The 19,429-nt window shown below is 39.9% G+C and overlaps 1 protein-coding gene across 2 annotated transcripts in view; it reads left to right on the top strand.

The window, feature by feature from the left end:
* Positions 1-19,429, top strand: part of camsap1b (calmodulin regulated spectrin-associated protein 1b) — a 113,247-nt gene that overhangs the window by 43,920 nt on the left and 49,898 nt on the right. For both annotated transcript variants that reach the window (XM_060841537.1, XM_060841536.1), the window contains exons 2-4: positions 5,689-5,951; positions 8,574-8,735; positions 12,624-12,704. In XM_060841537.1, the coding sequence (XP_060697520.1) occupies positions 5,689-5,951; positions 8,574-8,735; positions 12,624-12,704 (506 nt within the window). The remainder of the gene's footprint in view (positions 1-5,688; positions 5,952-8,573; positions 8,736-12,623; positions 12,705-19,429) is intronic.

Here is a 19,429-nt window from a genome sequence, read left to right as displayed (position 1 = left end):
TCCTGGGAACTCAGTCTTCCGATAGAAAGATGGAAACCCTTCCTTGTGTATGCGTTTACGTTATCGGCCTTTTTGTTTTTAAATGAATGGCTGGGTAAAGTGCTGGGAACACTGTAACATACCTACTTCTGCAAAGAGCTGTGTAACTATCCTTACCTAAAAAAAAATCCAGTTGTTGATGCTTGAGCTGCTTGTGTTTCTTTGTTTTCGCCAGCGTTTTCACATCATCTTCAGTACAGGTAAATTGAATGTTTGTAATGTTTTTGCGGGACCTTGAAATCGTCTTCGGATAATCAAGGTTCCTCTGTATTCTTAAGTCACTATTCCCCTTGACACTAAACTTCCCAAACTCTTCCTTGACTTGATAATCTGTTTTAAGAACATTGGGATATTTTGTTATGAAAAAGACACTCTGTGGTTCACCACATTATTTTTAAAGACTCTTTAGCCTCTTTAATAGATTTCTTGATGTCCATATAGAACTGTTTTGAATATATTTACTTTAAAATGAGTATGAATGGAATCAGTGCTTGTAATAACTCTGGAAAAGTGACTGGAATGGAGCATTGTTTATTGTTGAACACCAAAATATAGGAATTACTGGATGTAGCTTTGCTCGCTGAGCTGGAAGGTTCATTTCCAGATGTTTCGTCACCCTAGGTAACATCTTCAGTGGGCCTCTGGGCGAAGCATTGTTGATGATTTCTGCTTTCTATTTATATGTTTGTGTTTCTTTGGGTTGGTGATGCCATTTCCTGTGGTGATGTCATTTCCTATTCTTTTTCTCAAAGGGTAGTAGATGGGGTCGAACTAGGTGTGTTTGTTGGTAGAGTTCCAGTTGGAATGCCATGCTTCTCAGAATTCTCATGCTTATCTCTGTTTAGTTTGTCCTTGGCTGGATGTGTTATCCTTCCTTAACTGTATGTAAGAATACTAGTCAGAGAGGGTCATATCTTTTTGTGGCTAGTTTTCTGCCTGTTTGTCCAATGTAATGTTTGTTACAATTCTTGCATGGTATTTTGTAAATGACATTAGTTTTTCTTGTCTGTGTAGGGTCTTTCAAGTTCATTAGCTGCTGTTTTAGTGTGTTGGTGGGTTTATGGGATAACATGATGCCAAGGGGTCTGAGGTGTCTGGTAGTCATTTCCGAGATGCCTTTGATATAGGGAGAGTGGCTAGGGTTTCCGAATGTGTTTTGTCTGCTTGTTTGGGTTTGTTGCTGAGAAATCAGTGGACTGTATTCGTTGGGTACCATTCTTTTTGAATACAAAGAATCACCTATACTGTGTATTCAAAAAGAATGGTTACCCAATGAACACAGTCCACTGACTTCTCAGCAACAAACCCAAACAAGCAGACAAAACACGTCCAGAAACCCTAGCCACTTTAGAGAGTTTTGTCTTACAGATATTTTTTTCAATAACCTTTATGTTATGACACACCCCTAGAGCAGGTGGGACTTGAGCCCAGGCTATCACTGCCCACAGCTAGGAGCACTATCGCTATGCCATGAGCTTTTTGGGTCACTTTTTTTTGTTTTTGTTTTTATCTGTTCACCACCAGAAATCACATTGCTGCCAATTAAGGTTTACAAGCAAAGCCCTTTATGGGCAATGTGAACTATCAAAAGTGAGGAGGGTGAACTGAGAGTGGGAAGAGACTAAACAAAATAGAATTGCACGGGGGAAACAAAACACAATCTCCCCTGTGGTACCCACCTCTCTGAAGGCATCAACTGCTTTGATAGACGCTATATGCTTCTCCTCCAATGACACCCAGGCTGTAACGTAACCGAGGATGGTGGTAGAGAGTCAGCAGAAATATTCATCTACAAAGCCCACTACCTGGACCTGTTAATGGTCAGCCTCCGGATCTGCGTTTTTAAAAACGTATGCGTCTGGGTTTTTTTAACATCTGAAAGTGTTATCCATCACAACCGAACAACTTTAACCCCATCACCCGATCACCGTGACTGTGTTTTTATTTTTAGGCTGTTAACTGCCACTGGTAATTCCCTGTGCAGCCAACTAGAAATTTACTTTTGAAACTTATCGTGGGCAATGTCATTAGACTTACAGTGTGGAAACAGGCCCATCGGCCCAACAAGTCCACACCGACCCGCCGAAGCGCAACCCACCCACACCCCTTACCTAACACTACGGGCAATTTAGCTTGGCCAATTCACCTGACCCGCACATCTTTGTGACTGTGGGAGGAAACCGGAGCAAGTCAAACTTAAGCCGTGTTTTTAGATTTTGTAAACAACCTGTTCAGAGATGTTATTACACACCCCTGGACCAGGTGAAACTTGAACTGAGGCTTCCTAGTTCAGAGATAGGGATGCTACCACTGTGCCACAAGAACCCTGAGTCTGCTTTATATCTTGTAAATCATCAACTCTTTTATATTTTCTAATCATCCTATTCACAGATGTTGTTACATACCTCTGGAACATATAGGATCTCAATTCAGGTTCTCCTGTTTCATAGGGAGGGACACTACCATGATACCACAAGACCACTTTTTTCTTTCTATACCTAGAAGTACTATCACATACATCTTAACGACTTTTCCACCACCAAAATCACCATGACCTTTTTCATTTTCTTCCCTTTTAATTACCGCCAGTAATCTCCCATGTAACCAATTAAATAGTTACAGCCAAAATCCATTCGGGGCAATGCAAGCCATCAAAATTGAGGAGATAGAGAGAGATAGAAGGGGCTACATCAAAATGGAATTGGAGGGAGAAATCCTGCATGTCTGTTTTGTGTAGTCAAATCGTTCAGAGATGATTTGGAGATTAGATTAGATTAGATTAGACTTACAGTGTGGAAACAGGCCCTTCGGCCCAACAAGTCCACACCGACCCGCCGAAGCGCAACCCACCCATACCCCTACATTTACCCCTTACCTAACACTACGGGCAATTTAGCATGGCCAATTCACCTGACCCGCACATCTTTGGACTGTGGGAGGAAACCGGAGCACCCGGAGGAAACCCACGCAGACACGGGGAGAACGTGCAAACTCCACACAGTCAGTCGCCTGAGTCGGGAATTGAACCCGGGTCTTCAGGCGCTGTGAGGCAGCAGTGCTAACCACTGTGCCACCGTGCCGCCCACAATGTTGGTGTTGGATTGGGGTGTACAAAGTTAAAAATCGCACAACACCAGGTTATAGTTCAACAGGTTTAATTGGAAGCACACTAGCTTTCGGAGCGACGCAACTTCATCAGGTGGTAGTGTAGGGCTCAATCTTAACACACAGAATTTATAGCAAAAATTTACAGTGTGATGTAACTGAAATTATACATTGAAAAATTGATTGTCTGCTAAACCTTTCATCTGTTAGAATACAGTGATAGTTTCACTTCTTTCATGTGTAAATCACAAAACCTCTTTTTTTTAAAAAGTTGCATTCTCAGGTTAGCTGTTAACAATGGTGATAGCTAGACTCTGTGTTCTCTGTCTATGCCATGATGTTTAGATTGCTTCTAATCTAAAAAGTGAGAAAACGAAGTTTTACATAAATGCATGCAGTTTTTGAGCAAAGTACAATGTAACCCTGCAAGTACAAATTCACCCCACAAAATATATGTGTGCATGTGGGTCTTTGTCTGTCTGTCTGTCTGTCTGTCTCTGTGTGTCTGTCTGGGTTGGGGGTTGGTGAGTGTGAGTGTGAGTGTGAGTGTGAGTGTGAGTGTGAGTGTGAGTGTGAGTGTGAGTGTGAGTGTGAGTGTGAGTGTGAGTGTGAGTGTGAGTGTGAGTGTGAGTGTGAGTGTGAGTGGCAAGGGTGGTCACCTGTAATGCGACATGAACCCAGGGGGAGGGCCTCAACCGGAACCTTGAGTTCATGTCACATTATAGGTGACCACCATTGCACTATACACACACACACACACACACAGGCACTCCTATGTACACACACACACACACACAAGCACACACAGACACCCACATACACCCTTACAGACACACACACTCCCACATGCACCCCCTCACAGACTTAAGACACTCTGCACTCATTACATACACACATACATACATACTTTCTCACACTTACAACCCCCAACCCAGACAGACAGACACACACGCACACATATATTTTGTGGGGTGAATTTGTACTTGCAGGGTTACATTGTACTTTGCTCAAAAACTGCATGAATTTATGTAAAACTCCGTTGTCTCATTTTTTAGATTAGAATCAATTTAAACATCAGGTCATAGACAGAGAACACAGGGGGCCAACACCTTCAAAAGATTGTCTAGCTATCACCATTGTTAACAGCTAACCCGAGAATGCAACTTTTTAAAAACGTGGTTTTGTGAATTACACATGAAAGAAGTGGAACTATCACTGTATTCTATGAAAGGCTTAACAGACAATCAATTTTTCAATGTATAATTTCAATCACACTGTAAATTTTTGCTATAAATTCTGTGTGTTAGGATTGAGCCCTCCACTACCACCTGATGAAGGAGCATTGCTCCGAAAGCTAGTGTGCTTCCAATTAAACCTGTTGGACTATAACCTGGTGCTGTGAGATTTTTAACTTTGTTCAGAGATGTGCTTACACATTTCTGGTGCCGGTGAGACTTGAATCCAGGCCTCCTAGCTCAGAAGTAGAGACACTACCGCTGTGGCACACGAGCCTGAAGCCCTGCTTTTTTTCCCCTCTTTTATACAAAGCTCTGCTTTATTATAATTTCAATTCAGCCTGCTCAGAGATGTCATTACAAATCTCAGCAACAGGTGGGTCTTTAATCCAGGGCTCCTGGCTCAAAGGGAGGGAATATACCACTGTGCCTGAAGCTCTGTTTTTTTTCTCTTTTTTGTATGAAGCCCTGCTTTTTTTTCAACTTTCTTCTTAACTTTTTAACAAGGCAAATTATACTCGGTGAGCTCCAGGAAGAGATTCATTCATGATTCCTCTTGGTCCTTGTAGGGGTTTTCACAGTGCGATATGCTACTGTTGTTGTTGACTTCTTAAATAATTTGATTATTTTGATCTTTTTATATGTATAGAGTTGGCTCTGCTCTATCAACGAGGAGAAAGTGAGGACTGCAGATGCTGGAGATCAGAGCTGAAAAATGTGTTGCCGGAAAAGCGCAGCAGGTCAGGCAGCATCCAAGGAGCAGGAGAATCGATGTTTCGGACATAAGCCCTTCTTCAGGAAACCTTGGATGCTGTCTGACCTGCTGTGCTTTTCCAGCAACGCATTTTTCAGCTCTGCTATATCAGCAATTCTTCGCAAATTGTCTTTAAAGCAATTGAAGAATTTAGATATTGATTTGTAGACTGCGAGCTTTGCTTACCTGTATTGGGTATAACTTGATTCTGGCCTCATTAATTTAAATGGCATTGCTATTGCATGATTTTCTTACACAGCGCGATTGCACAAGAATAGAACTGTTGCGTTATATGAGAACCGACTCTATATAAATTTGAGTTTATTTAGAAACTCATAAGTAAATTCCTTTCAAACTAAGTGTTCTGGAGTGAGCATGCTTATTTTATTATATTTTACAGGTTTTAGTATTAGCCAAGCCCAAGAATTGGGACTCTAGCTGTTTCATTATAGACCTCTATTTAGGATAGCAATGACAATTTTCTTATGTTAACAGTAGATATGATTTGCTGTAAACTTTCATAGCTGCTTCTAATCGATCTGTGATTTGTTCCAGATAATATCCCGGAGGATTTAAGAGATGCTTTCTACACTGACCAGTATGACCAGGAACACATTAAACCACCTGTCATTAAGCTGCTGCTGTCGAGTGAACTCTATTGTCGTGTCTGCAGCCTAATTCTGAAAGGGGATCAGGTGGCTGCATTGCAGGGTCATCAGCCTGTCATTCAAGCATTGTCTCGCAAAGGCATTTATGTCATGGAAACTGATGATTTACCAGTTTCAGAATCTGACCTCGTGCAGTCTCCAATTAAAATGGTGAGGGAAAAATATTCTGCTGCTTCTTTAAACCTTAAAGTTTTTTTTAAAATTTAAATTAGTAGCTATCCAATATCTCTGGACTAGTCTGTCATTTTTGAGTTATTAAGTTAGCTTTCTGTCATATGGGTGGGAAAATCAAAAAGCATAGCACAGAAGTAATTGCATGGCCAAAGTTATCTGCCATTATCGCTGTGTTCTAAAGGCATTTGTATCAGTACTTTGGTTGCAGTCAGTTGTTAGTTTTGGCAGGGGGATGGTGATTGCTGGATAGAAAATTGTGATATTGAATGTAATGAAGCAGGGAATATTTTAAATATATTTGGGCAGTCCTTTGTGTTCAAAGTTGGTCGTTCTTTTTGGGTAGAGAATTGGTCTTGCTATCTGAACTGCTGAGGACTATTTGAATGGAAACCTGTCCTGCACATTACAAGGGCTTAAATAGTTTCTGTGGTTCACAAACTGTTTTCTGTTTCAACTTTTCATTAAAAAGGTTAGATTAGATTCCCTACAGTGTGGAAACAGGTCCTTTGGCCCAACAAGTCCACACTGACCCTCCAAAGAGTATATACTAATGGTCATACAACCCACAAGATACAGTTGCTTGACTGATGAGTTGAGATAGATCCTCATTGTTGACTTTAATACTACATAGTGTATGGTCATAACTGATCGTGTCTTTATAGTTCCTGGTGATCACTCTACTCCAGTTTTAGGCTAGGAGTTTGTTGCATTCTCTGTGAACCATTGCCAGACCCTTTGCAATATAGTTGTGTTGATGGTTTGATGCTGTTCTGTGATTGTTTTATTCTGGCATGAGATTTGCAGTACTGTACTTTGCACTAATGTTTTGCCAGTCCAAAGCAAGGGTTTGCTGCTTTGTTTTCTGTCACAGCATGATTTTATATTCTGATGTTAGAGTGATTGTATGTTGAGCTAACAGTTACAGGATCTGGGCTAATATGGGAATTGTGAGAGTCCAGAGAAGTAAATAAATTCTAATTGGGGCAGCAATACTGGCTTCCACAAACTTACCTTTTGCTTGTGCTGTTAATTATGTCAAAACTGCATGGTTGGAGATGATAACCTGACAGTAATGCAAATCATCTACATTTTGATACTTGTGATGCTGTTATGATACCTGCACTTGCTCTCTTGGTCTTAAAAATCAATTTTATGTTTAAATAGAGACTATTTTCTCTGAAATCTATTGGAACTACTTTCAAGTGGTAAATATTTTACTTTATTTGTGTTAATATTTCCTAAAACCTTGCTGGAGGTTCCTTTTTTAACTATTTTCTGTATGCTATTTATTGCAACTATTTTAGTATGAACAAAGAAATTAGGAGCAGGACTGGGCAATATGGGCCCTCTAGCCTGCTTCACCAATTAACAAGGTCATGGTTGGTCTGATTCTAACATCAACTCCACTTTTCCCACCCACTCTCAATAACCATTGTTAATCATGACTAAAAGTTATTCTGTTTTCCAGGCCATGGCATGAATGCTGATGCTGTCCTTCCAAATAATGTCTGTCTCTTTGCTGTGTTTGTTTATTAATTTGAAGTTACTTGGCTGATGCAGAAAGTCTTTTATTGTAAGCTGACAAGATGAATTGTGAAAATAGGGATTTAAGGAACTGTGAATTTTGTAGAGTGGCCACTGTTCAACTTCAGTAATTATGACCAGACATTGGAATAAATGACCTAATTCAGGACGCTCTACAACACTGACACAATTATCAAATGCTTATATTGATGGCAGTATCTTTTCTATTGCAGCTCATCAATATAATGAGCAGAAGATAGAAATGAGAAGCCAGAAACAATGAACATGTCTTTCAGATACCTCAGTTCCACTGAGCATTATAATTTCCTTGGGCCACATCAATGGCTGAAAAAGATGAGCTTTGGTAGTGCTAGACATTTGTAATTTGGTAGCATTAGTTTTACTAGCGAACATTCTGATGCAGTTTATTTCATTAATTGAAAAGTTTTTGGTACATATTAAGCTAGAACTATCTCTTCAAATTGTTGTGCATTTCGAGCATTTTCTGTACCCACCATACTTATTTTACATTTTGTGTTGCAGATTGTAACTATCATTATGAAGAATTCACAGCTGATAGCTGTTGACTTGAACAGTGCAATTCAGTGACTTTCAGGCATTCAAATAGGGCAGTTTGGGGCACTGTTATTGAAACCTGTCTTGTCTGAAAGCATGGGCTGAATCTGAACAATTAAGTTTTTAAATTCTGCAGCTTGACAGTTCTACAAAAAGTCAAGTGTGTGTTGCTGGAAAAGCACAGCAGGTCAGGCAGCATTCGAGGAGCAGGAGAATCGATGTTTCGGGCCAGAGCCCTCCTGATGAAGTGCTCTGGCCCGAAATGTTGATTCTCCTGCTCCTCGGATGCTGCCTGACCTGCTGTGCTTTTCCAGCAACACACTCTCGACTCTGATCTCCAGCATCTGCAGACCTCACTTTCGACTTTCTACAAAAATATTAAAGTTAAATCCAGACTATTCATTTGTCTATGCATTAGCTCCCAGTGTTATGAATAAAGTACAAAACATGGTTTCTTCTTAAAAGTAACATAGTGGTCACCTGTTTCTGCCTCTCCAGAGTGCCCACATGGCTTTGATTGATGCACTGATGATGGCTTATACAGTAGAGATGATCAGCATTGAAAAAGTAGTGGCCTCTGTGAAGCGTTTCTCTACATTTAGTGCCTCAAAGGAATTGCCGTATGATCTGGAAGATGCCATGGTGTTCTGGATAAATAAGGTAAATGTATAAAATGTATAAAACTGTGCAGCCTGTATTGAAAACTTGTGTTTCAATTCTCTCCATGTTCATTCCCAGTTAATTAAACCTTAACTCAGTGGTAGCATGTAAATGCCACATCAGAGTCTTCAGACCATTTAAGCTGTCAGTTCACTGTACTAGAGAATTCACATTTTTGAAGGTGTGTCTTTTTTGAGGAGATATTGAGTTGAGACCTGCCAGCTGCCTCAGGTTTTCCTGGTGTCCTGGCCAATATTTATACCTCAACAAACAGCATGAAAATAGTTGAATATAAATTGCAGACAATGGAAATCTGTAACAAAAGCAGAATATGCTGAACACTAAACAGGTTATACAGCATCTCTGGAGGGAATAGATGAGTCATCTATTCAGATGTGAATTCTTTATTAGACTTGCAAGGTAAGCAGTATTTTAAAACATACAAACTAAAATATATTTTTTATCTTCCATCTACCTTTCCCTCTTCTCTTAAGGAATGAGAAGCATTCTTTATTCCTCCACCAAATGAATTGCTTCACACTTTTACTGAATGTCATCTGCATATAGCTGCTCATTTTAGAAGTTTATTTTTGTCTTCCTCTTGTTATTATGATGTAGAGGTACCAGTTTTGGACAAGGGTGGGCAAAGTCAGAAGTCACACAACACCAGGTTAAAAACCAACAGGTTTATTTGATATCACACTGCACCTTCATCAGGTGACGAAGGGGCAGCACTCTGAAAGCTTGTGATTCTAATATAAACCTGTTAGACAATGACCTGGTGTCGTATGACTTCTGACTTTATAGTTACTAGCTAAACCTCAAAATTCGACATTGTTTGCACATTTCAAAACCATAACTCTAATTTGCCCTTTCAAGATCTTTATGTCCATTGTGAACATAAGTTCATAGCTTCCAGATTAGATCCATTTCATAGAATCATAGAATCCCCACAGTGTAGAAGAAGGCCATTCATTCATTCATTCATGGGATGAAGGCGTCACTGGCTAGGTAGCATTTATTGCTCATCCTTAATTTTCCACGTGACAGTTAAGATTCAAACACAGTGCTTTGGATCTGGACTCCTATGTAGGCCAGACCAGGTGCGGATGGCAGTTTCCTTCCCTAAATGGCATGAGTGAACGTGATGGGTTTTTCCAACAATTTGGTAGTGGATTTATGGTCATCATTAAACCCTTAATTCTAGATTTTATTTGTATTGAATTCAAATTCCACCATCCGCCATGGGAGGATTTGAACCCAGGTCCTTAGAATATTCTGTGGATCTCTGGGTTAACAGTCCACTGATAATTCTACTAAGCCATCTCTTGAATTTTGTTAATCTTTCCTTTTAGGTTACTATTGATAAACTATTGACTCAAAGTCCTAGGGAATGTTCTAGAGATCCAGGTTCACGTCCTGCTCTGACAGATGGTGGAATTTGAATTCAGTGACATCTGGAATTAAGAATCAAATGAAAACTATAAACCATTGTCGATTGTTGGGAAAACCCATCTGTTTAGTTGATGTCCTTGCCTGGTCTAGCCTACATGTGGCTTCAGACCCACAGCAATGTGATTGATGCTTAATGCCCCTGGGCAATTAGGGATGAGCAGTAAATACTGTCCTGGCAATGCCCACATCCTGTGAATGGATATTTTTTTCTCCAATTTATCTTCACTTTCTTGGTTGTTTTCTCCAAGCTTTGTGCTAGCTATACTTTTCCAAATAATTGTCTTAATCTTATTATGATTTGACCACAACTTCTTTGCTTCATTTCTCTACTCCAGTTCATTTCCTGTTATGTGATCTTGCTGCACTTGCTTCTCTGTTAGGCTTTTGACATAGTGGGACCAAAGTGAATCTTGTGTGTGTTGTTTCTTTCAAATTCATCCCCTTTCTCCCATTTGTTTTCTTTCCCTGCCAGTTTACCGGGGGAGATAGAAAATAGCATGAACACCATGTGAGATTTTCAATTACTAATTTATATATATATATTTCTCTGTAATAAAATTTGTCTGAAGTAAAAGTAAAACTAGGAAAATTTTGAATCTCAAAAGCAGTGGACTTTAGAGCTTGAGAGCCAAACAAAACAATAATGTACAGTTCTGAAGAAGTCACAATCAAAGGGCTAAGTGCTCTGGTCTGACTATACCTGGCACACTTTGTGCAGCGCAAGTTACCAGCACATGGCGGAGATGCCCAAGCACTGGAGGCAATGCAGGTTTTCAATTTTCCAGTGTTAAATATACAGAAAGATATTTCAATTTCATTACATTTCTAAGTTAGGAACTATCAAAAGCTTAGTTTATGCCATGCATTTAGTGTATTATTCTTTTTGTGTTGCTGTTTTGTAAAGGTGTAATTACCCCAACACATGCTTAGCAACATAGAATAGTTAGCAATGAATAGCAACAGTCAGTAATCACAGAAGGTTGTTGGTTCAATTGATATTTAGGCAGCTAGCTACATTGGCAAAAGGCCAGATTGTTGATCAGCTGATTGAATAAAGTTACAATGATAAAAATGCATGTTGCACTAGAAGATAGTGTATTTGAGTTCTTCTTTAACTTCAAAATGTTGTTTTTTTATTATTGTAATGCTGTTATGATTTATAAGGATTAATTTGGCTGACTTAATAATTGATCCAACTGGTTACCTGCAGTGATAGTTCGCTTACAATATTGATACATATAAAATCTCCAACATGACTTTTAAAGTTATTGCTTTCAAGTCCTTGATATTTCCCTTGAAACATGGTAAAGAATGGCATCTAGTATATCAAAGATGATATTTAGTGGATAATTTGTTTGCAGAAACTTCATTGTTTTCAGTTTAATTACTGGTTAGCTATGATTGGGCATTGCTTCCTGTTGGCTGTAAGGCAGGTGGACCTGACGAGATTGGATGTTGACGGGCATTAAAGCTAACTCATAATTTTGATGTTACTGTGAGATCATAGCAGTACCTCAAATGTTAGACCAAAAATGATGATGACTGTATAGATTAATGTTGGTGAACTAGGAAGATTGCATTTTGAATTGTAACTAATCTGTATTGTTTGTGGTATAACTCACTTCTCAGGACTACAGTACATCCCAGAGTGCTAAATGACCAGTTAAGTACTTTTGCATTGTTGCAGCATAGAGAAATGTTTAGTCAGTTATGAACAAGGCAAGTTCTCACAAACAGCAATGTGAGAATGATCAGATAATTTAAAAGGATAAATGTTTGTCAGAATATTAGATAATTCCCCTGTTCTTTGAAGTAATGTCTTGAGACCTTTTATGTCACCTATAAAGAACAGATGGCGCCCTATTTTAATATTTCAGTTGAAAGCTGGCACATTTGACGTTAGTGTCAATATGCACTGCAGTGTCAGCCGAGGTAGTTGTGCTGAGGGCTCTGGAGTTAAAAGTAAATTCAATAAATTCACAAGTTTTTGACTGTTGAGTGAGCATTGACAGCTGTTTAATTTTACAAGTGTTCAACATGTTTTAAATATGTTATATTTATAATTTCAGACATGTAACCTCTTATTTTAAAAGAGGCAATTTTTTTCCAGCATTTTGTTTTTAATCTCTTTTCTACTTCAGAGTGACCTGTCTCGAAGAATTATTACATGTTTTTAAACAATCTTCAAAGCTCTTTATTAGATGTTTATGTGCAAGATACATTTAATAAAAGTGTTTACCTAATGTTGTTTGCTGGAAAATAAGAAACTGAAAGGTTGTTTTCCTAGTTTTATATGTTTCCTCAATCAGGGTTTATCTGTTAGGAATACAACTAGTATTTTATTTTTCCAATGCCCCACCCTCCATGACATATTTACCTACACCTATTTATTTCCATTTTAAGATGCATCTCTTTGCTGCCTTGCCATTTCAGGTGAACTTAAAGATGAGAGAGATTACCGAAAAGGAGTTTAAACTTAAACAGCAGATTGTGGAAAGTCCAAGTCACCAAAAGGTTAGTTTAATGGCTTCATCAAGTTGTCCTATGCCATAGATCAGTATTCATCAACCTTTCTCAATTAAATGCATTTTTCCTCAAATGTACTTAAAGGATATGTGTCATCAAATAAACCACTTTTTAAAAAAATGTTGATAAATATACATTTTATTCTTTATGCATCCTTTAGTATTTGATATTTAAATGAGGCATAAAAAGTGTATTGTGTACTTTTTCAATTGAAAGATTGTAAATGAAGTCTTCAACATACAGCCACTTGTGTTTATCACTGACACTGCCAGTCAAAGGATTTAATAATGACTAAGGTTTTCTTTCTTGATACCATTAATTTCCTCCTATGGTCTTTTCTTCTGGTCTTTTTCTTCTATTTGGCACTGCATTGGTCAATGCATGTCCTGCCTTTATCACAATTTCCACGCCGAATAGATCAATGTGTTTGATACAGATCGTTTTTCAAAAGTGTTTGTTCATTTAAATATTTTAATGTACGATGGCTCACTGATCGCCTGTGGGGTTGAGACCTCTGATTCATATGAACTCAGGACACTTCCTGCCCTCTGCAGTTCCTATTTGTATCACTCAAGATACCTCACCACCTTTCCTTACTGATGGAGCACCAGCTTTCTGACCGACCATAGTTCCCCATCACAATTAATTGCTGCCAAGCATGACAAACAGCCTGGCTATCTGTCATTGTTGAAAGGTAAAGGAAGACAGACCTGCTTAGATGTATTCAAACAGGCTCAAAACAAGTGAGTGTTAAGAGACCTAGCAAAGAGCACTGTAAAATATCCTGTTCCTATGCTTGAAGTGGGTTGCTGTCAGAAAAGCAGTCTTTCAGTAGTAATGTAAGGTGTTGGTGAGTTCTAAAATGCAGTGTCTGGATTAGTGGTACTGGAAGAGCACAGCAGTTCAGGCAGCATCCAAAGTGCAACGAAATCGACGTTTCAGGCAAAAGCCCTTCATCAGGAATAAAGGCAGTGAGCCTGAAACGTGGAGAGATAAGCTAGAGGAGGGTAGGGGTGGGGAGAAAGTAGCATAGAGCACAATAGGTGAGTGGGGAGGAGATGAAGGTGATAGGTCAGGGAGGAGAGGGTGGAGTGGATAGGTGGAAAAGGAGCTAGGCAGGTAGGACAAGTCCGGACAAGTCATGGGGACAGTGCTGAGCTGGAAGTTTTGAACTAGGGTGAGGTGGGGGAAGGGGTTCCCACCCTATCTCTTGCAAAAATGCCATCCCGTATTCCCAATTCCTCCGCCTCTGCCGTCTCTACTCCCAGGAGGACCAGTTCCACCATAGAACACACCAGATGGCCTCCTTCTTTAGAGACTGCAATTTCCCTTCCCCCGTGGTTAAAGATGCCCTCCAATGCATCTTGTCCACATCCTGCACCTCAGCCCTCAGACCCCACCCCTCCAACCGTAACAAGGACAGAATGTCCCTGGTGCTCACCTTCCACCCTACAAACCTTCGCATAAACCAAATCATCTGCCGACATTTCCGCCACCTCCAAAAAGACCCCATCACCAGGGATATATTTCCCTCCCCACCCCTTACCGCCTTCCGCAAAGACCGTCCCCTCTGTGGCCACCTGGTCAGGTCCACGCCCCCCCCTACAACCCGCCCTCCCATCCTGGCACTTTCGCCTGCCACCGCAGGAACTGTAAAACCTGTGCCCACACCTCTTCCTTCACCTCTATCCAAGGCCCTAAAGGAGCCTTCCACATCCATCAAAGTTTTACCTGCACATCCACTAATATCATTTATTGTATCCGTTGCTCCCGATGCGGTCTCCTCTACATTGGAGAGACTGGGCGCTTCCTAGCAGAGCGCTTTAGGGAACATCTCCGGGACACCTGCACCAATCAACCACACTGTCCCGTGGCCCAACATTTTATCTCCCCCTCCCGCTCTGCCGAGGGCATGGAGGTCCTGGGCCTTCTTCACCGCTGCTCCCTCAACACCAGACGCCTGGAGGAAGAACTCCTCATCTTCCATCTCGGAACACTTCAATGTGGACTTCAACAGTTTCCTCATTTCCCCTTCCCCCACCTCACCCTAGTTCCAAACTTCCCCATGACTTGTCTGGACTTGTCCTACCTGCCTAGCTCCTTTTCCATCTATCCACTCCATCCTCTCCTCCCTGACCTATCACCTTCATCTCCTCCCTCACTCACCTATTGTGCTCTATGCTAATTTCTCCCCACCCCCCCCACCCTTCTCTAGATTATCTCTCCACGCTTCAGGCTCACTGCCTTTATTCCTGATGAAGGGCTTTTACCCGAAACGTTGATTTCGTTGCACTTTGGATGCTGCCTGAACTGCTGTGCTCTTCCAGCACCACTACTCCAGAATCTGGTTTCCAACATCTGCAGTCATTGTTTTTATCTCTAAAATGCAGTGTGTTATGTTAGCCCCAAATGTGCACTGATGTGGCTGTACGTTTGTCAATGTCACCCTTCATTTGATGAAGATTGTAGGTGGAGGCTTCCCGTGGAGTGTTCCCTGGGGTGCTGAGAATGGGCTGCTGAGAAATGTTGGCCAAAATGGATATCTGACAAAGTGTTGGCAATTTGCTAATGCCAGGTACCTGCTCAGACATTCATGTTGGGAATTGTCAACATCTAATTTCTCCCCACCACCAGAGAAAATAGCAAACTCCATAAAAGTGAGATAAATTTAGATAATGCGATTTTAATGCATGCAAATCGTACCCTTGTGACTTATTAGAGAGATTCTCATCTTTCCATTAAAACCTTGAATGGAAAAGTGAGCTTTTCTCTTTTGTTTTCCCAGAATCTTGTTTCTGTTCTCACCATATTTTGCCAACTGATTTGCTATTATTAATTTCATTTTGGACTGGATGATTCCACCCCTCTAAGACTAGGTGCACTCATAACCATACAGTTTGGAAGATATTCAAGGACAGTTGAGACTTATGGTTCTTCATTGGAGTGAAAGTATTGTGCACAACTAGCTGCAAAAATTTTTAAAGTGATCAGGGAATATTTTGTGCAGTTTTACTTTTCTGGTGTATTTTGATCTTTTGCTGTTTAACAATGCAATAGAATGGCTTGGGGCGAGGCCAGAAACTGTTGAAGCAATTAACGTTAATGTTTAGCTGTTACAAAGAAACAAGCTTCCCTAAGCTTTTACAACATCCATCAGTAACATTAAATTAGAAAAGACCAGACTTACTGGTGCAGGCAAAGGGAGGAAACTATAAAATTTAAAAGAGTAGCCTGCTGTTGAGATCCTGTATGTACCAATTGGATGGAAGATCACAGCAGGAGGACAATTAGGAGACAACAATGGAGCCAATTAAGTAAAAGCAGCAACATTTATGACAGTGGAATAAACAGATTAGCAAGTTTTAGAGAAAGATTTGGAGACAAAAAGCAGTTCAGCAAGATGCAAATGACAGACTAAAGTAGTAGAATGAAGAAATCTGAGAACACTACCACCTGCAAGTTCCTCTCCAAGCCATTCACCATCCTGACTTGGAAAGATATAACATAAAGCCATTCCTTCACTCACTGGGTCAAAATCCTGGAATTCCCTCCCGAAAAGCACTGTGGGTCAACTCAAAACATGTGGACTACGGTGGTTTAAGAAGGCAGCTCATGGTGAACTTCTCAAGGGCAACTAGTGAGAGGCAATGAATGCTGTCCAGCCAGTGACATCCATGTCATATGAATAATTTTTTTTTTAAAAATGTGGAGTAGTACCTTGAGTGGAAGAGAGCCCTGAGATATTTGAAGCGGAAATAGAAAGTTGTCTGTAAGTTGCTCTAAGTACATGAAGAAAGATTAAGAATGGCAGCAGGTGAAGTCTGGGAAGCTCGGTAACAAGCTGAGGGTGCTAAAATGCCACCTAGAGTCACAAGGCTCAAAACTGCATCATGACTGATTATGTAGAATTGTTGATCTGAATATTTACATGGGAGATCTATTATAACAAAAGGCATTATTCAGAATCATGACATGGGCAGTCAGGTTTGTATCGATCTAAGCAGCTTCCCATATCTAATTTTGATTCCAGGCATTATTTCGACACTGGAGAGGTGTGTAGAGAAGGTTTACACGGCTGATACCAGAAGTGCATGGATATAACAGGAATGGATAGACGAGTTGGGTCTCTTGAGAAAAGAAACTGAGAGGTGACCTCATAGACGTCTTTAAAATTAAGAAAGGTTTTGATGGAGTTTACATGTAGGTAGTATTATTTCTTGTGGGGAAGAGCTAAACTAGAGGCATCAATATAAGATAGTCCTCAAAAAAACCAGTATGCAATTTGAAGAAATTTCTTTATTCGTTGAATGGTGAAAATGTGGAGCTTGCTGAAACCGGGAACGTCTGAAGCAAATGATATAGATGTATTTAAGGAGAGGCTAGACAAGCAGCTGAAAGAACAGGAAATGGATGATTGCAAAGGTATGTTTCAGCTAGAAAAGATGTGTGAAGGCTCAAGTGTGTGCAAAAAGTTGGCATAGGCTGTGTGGCCAAATGGCCTGTTTCTGTGTCATATGTTCAATGCAATCTTAGATATGCAAAAGGAACTGTTGGGAATATGGTCATGTTTCTGTGCTTAACGTAAAAAATATTTCTTTTATTCTCTTTTGGGTTTTCAAGACATATTTGAAGGCCTAACAAATGGCTTTTTCATTCCTTTTCTTCAAAGCAACTTATTTTAAGATGTGGCTGTAAGTTTGCTCGCTGAGCTGGTAAATTTGTTTTCAGATGTTTCGTCACCATGCTAGGTTAAATCATCAGTGAGCCTCCGATGAAGCACTGGTGCTCTGTCCCGCTTGCTATTTATGTGTCTTGGTCTGTTAAGGTGGGTGGAATCACTTCCAGTTCTTTTTCTGAGACGTTGGTAAATGGGGTCCAAATCAATAAGTTTGTTAATGGAGTTTTGGTTTGATTGCCAGCCTCCAGGAATTCCCGTGTGTGTCTTTCTTTAGCCTGTCCCAGGATGGATGTACTGTACCTGTACCAACAACCAGCAGAACGAATATCATATACAAAATACCCTGCAAGGACAGCAACAAACATTACATTGGACAGACTGGCAGGAAACTAGCCACCAGGATACATGAGCACCAACTAACCACCAAAAGACATGACCAACTATCCATACGCACAGATGAAGAGGGACACCAGTTCAACTGGAACAATACATCTATCCTGGGACAGGCTAAACAAAGACAACCTGAGCAACAAATCTTCTCCAAAATTGCTATTTTAAGATGTATTTTACCACAGCATCATAGTTAAACTGGATTGCAAGTAGTGTCATACTACTTAATTTGGTATTGAATTCCATGTCGGAGCTTTAGTCCATTGCTCAGTGTAAATTAACTGCAGGGATAAACTCAAATGTGTGTGTTGAAGACTCGCCTCTAAGGCCTTAAGATGACTGTCTGGTCAGCAGGCTTTAATTTTGAGTAGCTATTCATTTTCTGTGTCGTTTGCACACATGATGGAAGATTTGAATGATCACAATATGGGGTGGACTGCCCATATGTTCACATTAATATGCATGCTGGAAAGCTGGTTACCCTGATTTGCTTAAACCTATTTTTGATCATCTGATGACAAAAAAACCATTACCATGTTTACTTGCAATCTAAATGGGATTATGAATTAATGTGGGGAATATATCTTGGTTGGCTTAATACTTGTATTGTTCCAGGCTGATGAGGCTTTAGATCTACCTGGTAAGATTTAAACATAAAACTGAAATCTGAAAGAGAAAACAAAATGCTGGTGATAAATAGTCAATAGCATTATAAAAGGAAAAAGACTATATTCCATTATATGGCACAAGGACATAAACATAAGAACATGAGAAATAGAAACATGCATGGCCATTCAATTCTTCATGCTCTCTCTGCCATACAGTGAGATCATGTCTGTTCTTTCTGGACGATTGCTGTATAAGTTGATGTTTTAGTATGTAGAAAACTGTCAATCTTGATTTTAAACATATTCAACAATTGAGCCTCTAGCCTTTGGGAAGGGAATTTCAAGGATTCGATGCTCTCTAAGAGAAGAAATCCATTCTCCTCTCAGTCCTAAATGGCCTGCCTTTAATCTGAGAACGTTTCCTCTGGTTTCAGAGGTCTCCCCTACCAATCCAGCCATGGGAAATATTATTTCCATATTTAGTCAGTCTGTTCTGTATCATCTCACCTTCTCCAACAATGCAGGAAAGAGTAGGCCAGTTTGCAGCATCACTGGGTGAGATCAGGTTTTGCAGCATTTATTTGTTAACTTGTAAGAAAAGTGTCATGTTGTCTTTTTAGTCATATTTAACCTTTTGCAGTAATTTGTAATTTTTTTTGTTTTTCTCAGTAGTCCATTTTCCTGTCATTTTTGCCTGAAATGTGCCCCAGATCAAGAGAAATTTTGCTTTTTCAAATAATATTGAACTATTTGCCATTTTCAATGGATAGCTGTTTGAAACATCATGACAGTTGGTGAGGTTGTAAATATTATTTAAGAAATTGACTAATTTAAAAAGTTGAATGGGGTGGGAATCATTCAAAAATGCTAAATATTATGAATGTGGGTTTTGAGAATTTTCTTGAAGTATTGAATGTGGTTCTTCCTCTGAATATCCCTGTGCCTGTGTGGAGTAGTGCATAGCCTCTGTGCTAAACAATTGAAATTAGAAACAGTTGTATAAAAAATGGTGCGAATCTTTGACATCGATTGCTGTT

Source organism: Hemiscyllium ocellatum, chromosome 21 (genome assembly GCF_020745735.1).
Source record: "Hemiscyllium ocellatum isolate sHemOce1 chromosome 21, sHemOce1.pat.X.cur, whole genome shotgun sequence".
Classification (NCBI taxonomy): Eukaryota; Metazoa; Chordata; class Chondrichthyes; order Orectolobiformes; family Hemiscylliidae; genus Hemiscyllium; species Hemiscyllium ocellatum.
Note: the sequence above shows the minus strand (reverse complement) of the source record. Positions and strands in the feature narration are given on the sequence as shown.